This window comes from Rhinolophus hipposideros, assembly GCF_964194185.1.
Source record: "Rhinolophus hipposideros genome assembly, chromosome: 24".
Classification (NCBI taxonomy): domain Eukaryota; kingdom Metazoa; phylum Chordata; class Mammalia; order Chiroptera; family Rhinolophidae; genus Rhinolophus; species Rhinolophus hipposideros.
Window position 1 is genome coordinate 22,922,038 of NC_138070.1, and position 9,773 is coordinate 22,931,810.

General features: G+C 61.2%; 2 protein-coding genes across 2 annotated transcripts; one reads left to right on the forward strand and one right to left on the reverse strand.

The window, feature by feature from the left end:
• Window positions 1-4,014: 4,014 nt before the first annotated feature.
• Window positions 4,015-4,914, forward strand: LOC308492093 (protein FAM246A-like; the record flags this gene model as incomplete). The annotated part of the gene is made up of 1 exon (XM_081036575.1): window positions 4,015-4,914. Exon 1 carries the CDS (start codon window positions 4,195-4,197, stop codon window positions 4,912-4,914), a length of 720 nt encoding a protein of 239 aa, XP_080892701.1. The 5' UTR covers window positions 4,015-4,194.
• A 1,215-nt stretch (window positions 4,915-6,129) lies between these two features.
• LOC308492094 (carbonic anhydrase 15-like) lies at window positions 6,130-9,496 on the reverse strand. Its single transcript, XM_081036576.1, has 8 exons — window positions 9,367-9,496; window positions 9,073-9,108; window positions 8,309-8,479; window positions 7,526-7,686; window positions 7,333-7,425; window positions 6,758-6,824; window positions 6,496-6,659; window positions 6,130-6,399 (listed from the first exon to the last, which is right to left on the reverse strand). The coding sequence occupies exons 1-8, from the start codon at window positions 9,431-9,433 to the stop codon at window positions 6,175-6,177; spliced, it is 984 nt and encodes a 327-aa protein (XP_080892702.1). The 5' UTR covers window positions 9,434-9,496; the 3' UTR covers window positions 6,130-6,174.
• Between the last annotated feature and the right edge of the window lie 277 nt (window positions 9,497-9,773).

Sequence of the window (9,773 nt, forward strand, 5' to 3'; positions counted from 1 at the left end):
ACCTTCAAGACATTCTATTGCTGCTGACGCCAGGACTGAGGCAAACAAAGTCATTACAAGGGAATGAACTCATTATTGAGGTCAGGTAAGGTCATTACCAGGTAATGAATTGCCCCCCACAGAGCCACTTGCCCCAGGACAGTTCCTAGGGAACACCTGGGTAGCCAGAGCTCCCAGGAGGCCAGGGCACAGTTCCAGGGCCTGATGGCAGGGAGTGTTCAGGGGCAATGTGTGCCTGTGTCCAGCCCCCACAGGAAGCGCCGGACCCTGCAATAAGACCCGGAGCAAGTCACTTCCCCTCGGTGGCTCCTTCTTTAAACGAGAGGCCACCTACAGCTCAGGGCTCTGGGCAGCAGGGTCTCCCAGAATAGACAGACCTGCCCTTCAGGCCACAGGCCTGCACTAGCCACTGCACACCCTTCCAGCCTCTGTCGCCGCTGCGGCCCTTAACCATTTCCTGGCCAGCAGTCTCATCCTGGGCTCTGACAGGTGGGGAAACTGAGACAAGGCAATGGGATGCCAGACGTGAGACAGGAACAACTAGGCCAGAACTGAGTCCTGAGCCAGGGCTCAAGCCAGACCTGCTGGCTTAGTGGGCAGAGGCCCCACTGTGTGACCTGTACTTTGGGGGCCCGAAGGGAACAATAACCAACCGTTCCTTCCTAAGAACCCAGCACCCCTGGGTCCAGGCCCCAGCCAAGCCAGCCTTACTCACTTGCCCTCCAAAGGCCCAGCCAGTCCAACTCCAGGAGCGAGCAGCAAAGTTACAGTAGAGGATGGGCATGTGCGCATGCTCAGGAGTCTGTGCCTAGGGCCAGGATCCCTGACCAGAAGGGAAAGCACAGCCCTCACCCTAGACCCTCAGCCCAGACCACCCTCCTCCAGGACCAGCTCTAAGAATAAGCCCACCTCACTGGGGTGAGCACAGAGGTTCTGTCCTGCTCACCCATTGGGCCCCTCCCTAGTGCATCTCCTCTCCACACAGACCCTCAGAGCCTGGGGGGTGGAGGGAACATACTGCCCAGTCAGCTTCAGGGACCTCAACCCATCTCTCTCCATCTCCTACTTCACAGAGAACCAGGCAGGCCTAACTTGGTGTGCAGACAGCTGGAGAAAGACTACTTGCCCTCAAGCACCTACATCCCCTCTACCTCGTGGGGTCACAGGACCTGGGAGTCTGCATTTCCAGGTGCTCCCCTGATGACCGAGGCCACAGGCCTGCTGCTTCCCTGCCCCCCTCTGAGGCCATCAGAGCTCCTTCAACATGCATAGCTGGCCTGGCCCTGCCTGCTGAACTCTCCTGGCTCCCAACTGCCCCGGGCTCTGGGCAGTAAAACCTCTTCTTGAGGTGGCTGCCAGGGTTTAATGGCAGAGTGCAAGGGTGACGGCAGTTAAGTCACATGGAGGGACTGCCCCCCTTCTCTGGACAGAGGCAGAGCCCCAGGACTTTCTCTCCTTTGCCTTGCGGAAGTTAATGAATGGCAAGACTGCTAATGGCCTAAGTGGGGAAGGAGCTGGGCCCTGCACTGGGCCCAGGTCAGCTCCTCCGGGCGTGGGGTTGTTGCGCAGGCTGCGCTGTGAGGAGCTTCCATGAGGCACCTGAAAGCAGGCCTGTGTATAGCCACCTCCCCGCCCCCCGACACACACATCCTGCAGCTCTGTCTCTGCTTCTTGCCCTGCAAGACTATACCTACCTTGGCTATGACTAGCCAGCCTCAGCAAGGCCTCCCCAGCCGTCTCACCTCCAGGCCTCAGTTTCTGCCCCAGCCCCTCCATGGATGAAGCTTGAGCCAAGTCACCACAACTGACTTCCTGACCCTCACTGCAGCTCAGGGGCTCAGGGTTGTGTTGACTACACCTGCCTGTTAGCCCCTCACCAGCACCTCTGCAGCTCTCTTCAGGACCCACAGTGGCTCCCAGACCTCCCCCACTAACTCTGCACTTGCTCCTGTGTAATACATCGTCTACCCGCCCAGGGCTTTGGGACCGTCTACCACAAGTCGTGACCTCACATCTGCAGCCCCCGCAGGAACCTGAACTCGTCACTGCAAAGGCTTTGCTCCCATCAAACCCCCATCAGCCTCCCGGTCAGAGAGAACAAAGCTTCTGTCTGCCTAGGCTGCTGGTGCCCTGGCAGCCCACCCGAGCTCCTCCCGGCAATCACAGCTCCATCTGCTGGTCGGCAATTCTGGAGTCTCTCCCCAGTCCTCTCCCACCCTCCCAGCCTCCGTGCTGTCCCCTCCTGGGGATTTTAGGGGTTTCCTTCATTTCACAGATGAAGACTCAGTTTGGGCTCAGAGAGGGCAGATCCCGAGGATCAAACAGCCTGGCTCCAGCAGGCTTGGGGGGGGGGGGGGAATCCAGGGCACTTTTGTCAGCAGTATTTTAATTACTGGGGGAGGGGCAGGGATGGTTAACGAGGCTCCAGGGATCTGCAGAGCCAGATGCTGGAGGTCCCAGCAGGCCAGGTGTGACGCAGCAGGGATGAGGGGTCGACAGATTGCCGAGTTCTCGCCTCCCCTGTGTCTTCCAGAGAGACAGGCTGCGATGAATGAATGAGTGAATGAATGAACTAAAAAATAGAGGGGACCCAGGCTTCTTTACAATGGCTTGGGGACAGGGCTGCTAGCAAACAGACCCCACGGCATTCCCCAGCCCCAACTTTCCCTCTCTCTCTCTCTCTCTCTCTCTCTCTCTCTCTCTCTCTCTCTCTCTCTCTCTCACACACACACACACATATCTGCATATAGGCTAGGTCCCTGTGGGCCCTAGGGACACAGGCCCCGGGAGTGTCTTGCCATCTTTCCTGGCAAGCCTGGATCCACACCAGGCCCTCCCTCCCCAATTTGCTGGTGAGGCCCCAGGGCACCCAAAGTCCTAACTAGCCCCTAGGGTGCAGTGAGAACAACAGGCTGGGTGGGGGATATTGCCCTCCAGAGGGGCTCCCAGTGCACTGGCCATGACCCTGCCATGGGCATAGGCAGCGTTGCCTACGTGTGAAGGCACCAGGCACCGTCGTGAGAAAGGACGGTGCAGTGGTGAGGGGCCCCCAAAGAAGGTGGCAAGGACAGGAAAGGCAGCAGGGATAGCCATAAGGGCCTCAAATGTCAGGCAGAGAGGTGCATGGGCTGCCCTGGTTGGGGAGGGGCGGGGTGGGGAGGCCCCAGGGCACCACGGATCCGCAGTCCCAGACTCTCTCGTCCATGTACTCCTTCATCCAACATCAAGCGTGATTAGCGTCACTGAGCACCGTGTGACCCAGCCCTGTGCTCAGGGCCCTTTCTCTGGACCCTTCTGTGGACCCAGGTGGACAGAGAACAGCCACTTAGATGGTGAGGGGTGCTGTGGGGGAGGGGCCTGAGTTACCTGGTTGGTGTGAGGTGGTCAAGGAAGCTGCCCTGAAGAAGTGAGAGGAATGGGATCGGCCAGGCAAATGGAGGTGTGTGTGGGGGGGAGGGACATTATAGGTGGGAGAACTGACCTGAGCAAAGGCCTGGATGGGTGGAAAAGGTTGTGGGGTTAGAGGTGGTTAGAAAAGCTGTGGCTGGACAGTGTGAAATGGACTGGACTCCCAGTGCCTCCTCAGGGCGGGACACAGCGGAGAGCAACGGAGACCCTGAAGAGCTTGAATGGAAGGTGCCCATGACAAGAACAGTTCCTGCACGTGTGTGGACTGTGGGGGACAGAGTGGGGAGATAACAGTGGCTCGGAATATGGTATGGAAAGAGGTCACCCTTGCCAGTGAGAAGGGCTGCTGGGTCTGTGACCACACCTACCTTCCCGACTGCGATGGGGACGGTAGCTTCCAGCAGAGGATGCGAGCTCGGTTCCTTACTCCAGTCTGGGCGCCTGGGCTTCTGAACCGTTGCTCCACGTCCAGTCACCTCTGCCCAGAAGCAGGGCCAAGCCCCTTGTTGGGACCCACGGACAGCGCGACCCCACGGGCGAGTCCAGCTCCCTCAAGCCTGCAGTTGTCGCCCACCCCCAGGGCCCTGGGGCACTGTCCTTGCGGGTCTCGGCCTTGCCGGGCGTTCCCGGGCCCCAGGCAGGATCCCCAGAGGCCTCGGTCCTTCCCAGAGCATCCCAGGGGCCCTCTCCGTGTGTCGCCCGGGCCCCAGCGGTCGCTAGGCTGCGGGCTGGGACTCCGGGCAAGGCCAGGCTCTGGTGGCGCCGGCGGTGGTGGTAACCGCGTAGATGGCGGCGGAGCCCGGGCGCCGGTGGGCCCAGGCGCAGAGCGCACACGGCGCGAGCGAGGCCCTGCGGCGAGGCGCGAGCCGCCGGCGGGATCCCGGGCCACAGCCCAGCGGGCCGGGCCCTGAAGAAGCTCGCGCTCCGGGCCGCCTGGCTCGCCTCCGGGGCCAGCTCCGGACAGAGCGGGAGGCGCAGGCCGATGCGCCCCAGCTACTGCGGCTGGTGGAGCGCGCGGGGGCCGCGGCCGGGGCCGGGACCAGAGCGGCGGGCGCCGGGGAGCCGGCCGGCGCGCGCGGCCGGAGCTCCGTGTGCTCCGTGTGCGGGGAGCCTTGCGGCGGGGCCACCTACCCGGCGGGCGTCTTGGAGGTGAGCGAGCAGCGGCTGCAGGAGGGGCTGGCCGCCGTCCGCACCGAGGTGGGCGCGGGGCTCCAGGCGCTGCGCGTGGAGCTGCGGGCTGAGCTGGACGCCCTGCGCGCGCTGCTGCCGTCCCCGCCGACGCCGACGCCCGCCCGCCGGGGGCCCCGCGCTGCCGCCCGCGCTGCGCCCCGAGGCCCTGCGCTGTGGCGGGCGCTCGGCTCCATTAACTCCCTGGCCGCGGTCACCAGGCCCACCGACTACGCCCCGGGAGGCCCCGCTGACGGCAGTGCGAACCGGGTCCCGGTCCGGAACAACCTCAAGAAGGTGCTGGTGCCGCCCGGGGCCCCGCAGGGCGGCGGGGACTGAGGGCGGCCGCGCTGAGGACGGCTCAAGGCGTGGTGCTGGAGGTGTCGCTGGCTGGAGGGGCGAATGCACAGATCTGTCCCCTCGTGGAGCCTGGCTCAGAGACAAAGGGTGCTCTGGGGTGTGGGCGGCCGGAGATGGCATTTGGACAGTGTGTACAGCTCCGCGCAGTTGGCAATCACCTCTGGAGATTGACTCCAGGCCGGAGGAGGCATGGAAACCCTTTTCGGCCTTAGAATTGGGGAAGATTTGGGCCTGGAGTATGTCAGCCTGCGGGAGAGCCCAAGAGCCTGTGGCAGGAGGGACTCCTCCGCCTAGGGGGAGGGAGTTACAGGGTTCTTTAAGTGTCTTAGGTAGGACGCAGGGCCTCCATGCGCTGGGATAGAGTGTGACCCACACACCTAGCAGCAGACACAGGCACATGTAGGTTGCTGGGACATTGTCACCTGGACACACTATCACTCAAATCAGTGTCACCCCCGATATACAAATGCATTGCACAGGTCATCAACTGGACAACAGCCTGACTCTGGCCGACTTTACTGACAGCCACACTCCGCCTCCCACAGGACAACATGGCCTGGACACAGACACATCTGGTCAGCAGCCACAACTGCACTCTTAGCTTTGCTTTGGACAGTGACACGTAGGACACTTAGTCCTTCAGTTAGCCTCACTACAGGCAGTCACCAGGAGACCAGTGTCTCTCCAGAAATCACCTACACTGAGACTCCATAGATTAACGGTTTCACTAGCTGTCTCTGTAGCCAAGACCTACCCACCCAGCACAGCCTGCAATGGATCCTGGAACCAGCACACCTCACCTCCTGGCCTCTGGGAGACATCAGCTGGAGTCTTCATTTATTTTATCACTCACAGTGACCTGGGGTCGGTGCCAGCTCGTTTTAGAAATAAAATGTGTAACCTTGGCTTTAGCATGTGGCGTTTCTAGAACCTGCTGACTTTTCTTCTTCCATCTGACCAGGGGATTCAGACATAAAGTGTAGGTTTGTGGTGGGGGCGCCTTCGCCCTCTGAGCGGGATCTGAGGGCTCTGGAGGGGGCTCTGGGACTGGCTGTGGTGGGGTAGGTGAAGGTTGCTCAGGGGGCTCCCTACTGCATAGATAGGCACACTTGAAGCCTCTGTGGGGTTAAGGCAGTAGTCCCAGCACCCCCCCCCCCACACACACACACACAACCAGCCACACGAGACCAAGGTCACTGTGTGCGTCGTTTATTGTGGAAACGGGTCTGAGTCTGGATCCTAGGGGCCCTGCAAGAGCAACAGGCTGATCTCCAGGCCCAGCAGAGCCCCCAGAGCGAGGGCCTGGGGACAGGCAGGGGGCGGGGCTGTGGCTGGGAGGGAAGCTCCGCAGGAGGCCCAGACCCTGCGTCCTCCCAGAGGCTGCTGCGGACGGAAGTTCTTGGTGAGCGGCAAGAGGCGCGTGCCCGGTTGCCCAGTCCGGGGCACAGTCTGGAACTGGGCCACCTGAGGGTACGGGACAGAGATGGGTCAAGAAGTGGACAGGCTGGGGTGTGGGAGGGAGGAGGGCAGCTCGGCCTGGGGGAGGGGTGGCAGCCCCACCTGCGCGCGCCCGATGAGCACCGCATCCTCGAAGACAGTCCAGAGCACCGCGGGCTCGCAGCCGGGCGTGGTCACCGACCCAGAGTAGCGGTAGTAGCGTGAGAGGCCGGAGGGGCCGGGCAGCAGTGAGGCCAGCGGAAAGGTCGCTAGAGGCACCGAGACCCCTGGTAGGGGAGGGAAGCAGGATTGGAACCAGCCCCTTTGGGCCCAGACTCCTCAGCCCCCAACCACTCGCAGCTGGGTGCGACCTACAGCTGCTCACCGCGTGTAGACACGTTCTTCAGGCTGGACACAAGGGCAGAGAAATTGGCGTTGTCAGAGTCCTGCTCCTAAGAAGGGCTCCAAGTGAGAGGGGCTTTGAAGGGAGAGTCTCCAAAGGGGTCTAGCAGAGACTCTAAGTGGGAAGAGGGTCACCCCCCCTGACCCTGCAGATCCATCACTTCCTACTGGCCCCATGCTCCCACAGAAACTTTAAATCTTATAAACCCTGTAGACCCTCTCACCCCCTCCCCACCAGTCCACAGGCTCACCCTGTCCCCTCAGTAGGCCCCCATGGACTCCTTGTCTTTTTCTTTTTTTTAAATTGGGTAACTGTGTGTTTTCTCCAGGACCCATCAGCTCCAAGTCAAATCGTTGTCCTTCAATCTAGTTGCAGGGGGCGCAGCCTACCATCCCATGCGGGAATTGAACCGGCAACCTTGTTGTTAAGAGCACGCACTCTAACCAACTGAGCCACCTGGCCGTGCCCCCCACCATGGACCCATTTTCTGAGAAGCCCACAGAATCACACAGACCCACCCTTCCTCCCTGCCAGGAGTCACGTGGCCCCTCCCTCACCGCCAACAGCACGGCCAGCACAGCCAGCCCATCGGGGTGACGTAGCGCCTCTCCCATACTCTGGTACCGTGTGTTCATGTGGACAACGTGCATCTGCAGAGGCACAGAACAGGGGAGGTACTCAGCTGCCTGCACTGTGCTCCCCTGGCTTTCATGGGGCACTCCCACCACCCCACCGCATGCCCAAGCCCACCTCCATGGCGCGGCGCTGCCCGTCCAGGCTGTGCTCAGAGCCCGCTTGCCCAGGGCTCCCCCAGTGGAAGTGCAGCTGCAGTGCACGGTAGGCAGGCAGTGGCAGCCCGGCGCCCCGCATCTCCAGGCGGCTGTGTGGGCCGTTGTCCACACGGAGTAGCACTGAGGGTAAGGGAGCACGTGACACCCTCTCTGTTTCCCCCCACCTACCCGTCCTGTGCCGTTAGGGTCCCCCTCAGATCAGTCTGCTCCCTGGCAGGGTCTCCCTGGAAAGAGGACACACTTAGTGTCCAGGCCCCTCTGCTGGCCAGCCGGGTGGGACTCCACAGACTACGGGAGAAATTCCCACCCTGCATGGAGTTCTGACCCACCACAGCTGTATGTGATTGTGGGGGGCTGTGACTACTCCTGGGGCGTCCTGGTGCCTGACTCCTGGTTCTCAGGGACAATGACTGATTGCTATTGGGAGGGGGTCCTGACCCCTGTTGGGGGATGTGTTGAACGATGTGTGTGGAGGTTCCTGTGCTCTCTGTGGAGATACTGATTCCTGTGTGTGTGGGGGGAGGGGTTCCCATCCTTGCGTAGAGGTACTTAACCCATTATGTGGTTCCTGACCTCTGTGGGGGGGGTCCTTGACCCATGTATGGAGTCTCATCTCCTGTATGGGGTCCATGTATGGGGTCCTGATCCCTGTGTGTGTGTGTGTGCGTGGGGGGATAGAGCCCACTCCCTGCAGAGGGTTCCTACCCCTGTCTGGGGGGGTTCCTGACCCCAGGCTGCTGACCTGTATGGCCATCATTCTCCAGGGTCCATGGGCCTGGAGGTGCTGAGTTGTAGCCTTGGAAGATGAAGGATCCAAGGGTGGGGTCCCGCTGGACCAGCTGAAGGTCAATGTTGATGGGGGACTGGGCTGGACCTCCACAGGCAGGGGACAGCTCCTTCCAGTGGGTGGGGCCTGAGGGCACAAGATGTGGGTCTGCAGGGGGTTAGGGAGGCAACTTGGGGGTACATCGAGGAAGGTGGCCCCTCCTCCCCTTACCCCCACGTATCTGAAGAATAGCCCAGTTTTACTCCCAAAATGGACAGGTCACAACTGCCACCCTCCCCAACCTGGCCTGGCTACAATGTTTGCAACGGCCTCACACAGGCAGGTGCCACCTGACAGTCACCTGCAAGCAGACTGCCCCACAGGGAACAAGAGTGGAAAGGTCTCCTGGTACGTGGCACATCCCCATACTTGAGAACTCCACCTCCTGCTCGCATGTGGGCTGGCCACACGCCAGGCTGACAGGCCCCGCTGAGACGAGCAGCTGGGACCCCAGGAGGACTGGAGACCACAACAGCCACGGACATGGATGAACAACACGAGGGACAGTCACATGCATGCTGCCTGGTGCCTGGTCACTGTGGCCGAGGACTACGTACAGAAACCCACAGAAACCACAGAAGCACAAGTCAGACTGCCTTTTGGTCACGTCTGCACCAGACTGTCTAGTGGCCACAGGATACAGACGAATCCCACAGAACTTCCCACAACACTGCACTCACCACACTTTGGGTCCTGGGAGTCATAGCACCAGGTGCCTGCAGGACAGTGGGCAGGGGACTGAGCTGAGGGACGGCCATCTGGATGCCTCCCAGCTCCTTCCCAGCCAGGGTCCAAGAATGGAAGCCCACGGTTTAAGTCGGGGCGGCGGGGGGGGGCTGTGCCGACCATGCTCTCCTGTGGCCCCAACCTCAATATCTCCTCCCCCAAAGAAACTCCCCAGTATCAGGACCTCAGGGAAAGATGGGGTAGGGGGCATGGGGAGGGGAAAGCAGTGGCAGAGTCTTGGTGCTCACCCTCTGAGTCTGCAGCCACCACCAGCCTCACGGTGAGGAAGGCGAGTGTGAAGCCAGGTGACAGCATGGTGTGTCTGGGGACTGCCCCTGGGCCAGGGGGGAATGGTGTGGCTAGGAAGGAAGGGCTGGAAACTGTGGAGGCCGGTGCTGCGAGGCTGCTATATAGTTGTTAGTGGGGTGGGCTAGAGGCGTGGCTACACTCTGTGGGCTCTGGGAAATAATGGTCGGAGGGGCGGTGCCCAGGCAGGGCCACCAGCAGGGAAGAGGGAGTTCTGGGCTCAGCAGGCTCTGATCCCAGGGCTGTGTGCCAGCAACAATCTCCGGAATCTCCTGGAGCTAAATGCTTATACATGGATCTTCTAATTAATCCTTCCTGGAAGGGAAGCTATAAAGATGTCCACTTACAG

Excerpts from the sequence above, each read along its gene's own strand:
- LOC308492094 (XM_081036576.1), bottom strand. The coding sequence starts at position 9,433 with ATGCTGTCACCTGGCTTCACACTCGCCTTCCTCACCGTGAGGCTGGTG. Across the intron at positions 7,426-7,525 it reads GGCAGCGCCGCGCCATGGAG|ATGCACGTTGTCCACATGAA; the intron begins GTGGGCTTGGGC and ends GTGCCTCTGCAG. Across the intron at positions 6,400-6,495 it reads TGCTCATCGGGCGCGCGCAG|GTGGCCCAGTTCCAGACTGT; the intron begins GTGGGGCTGCCA and ends CCGTACCCTCAG.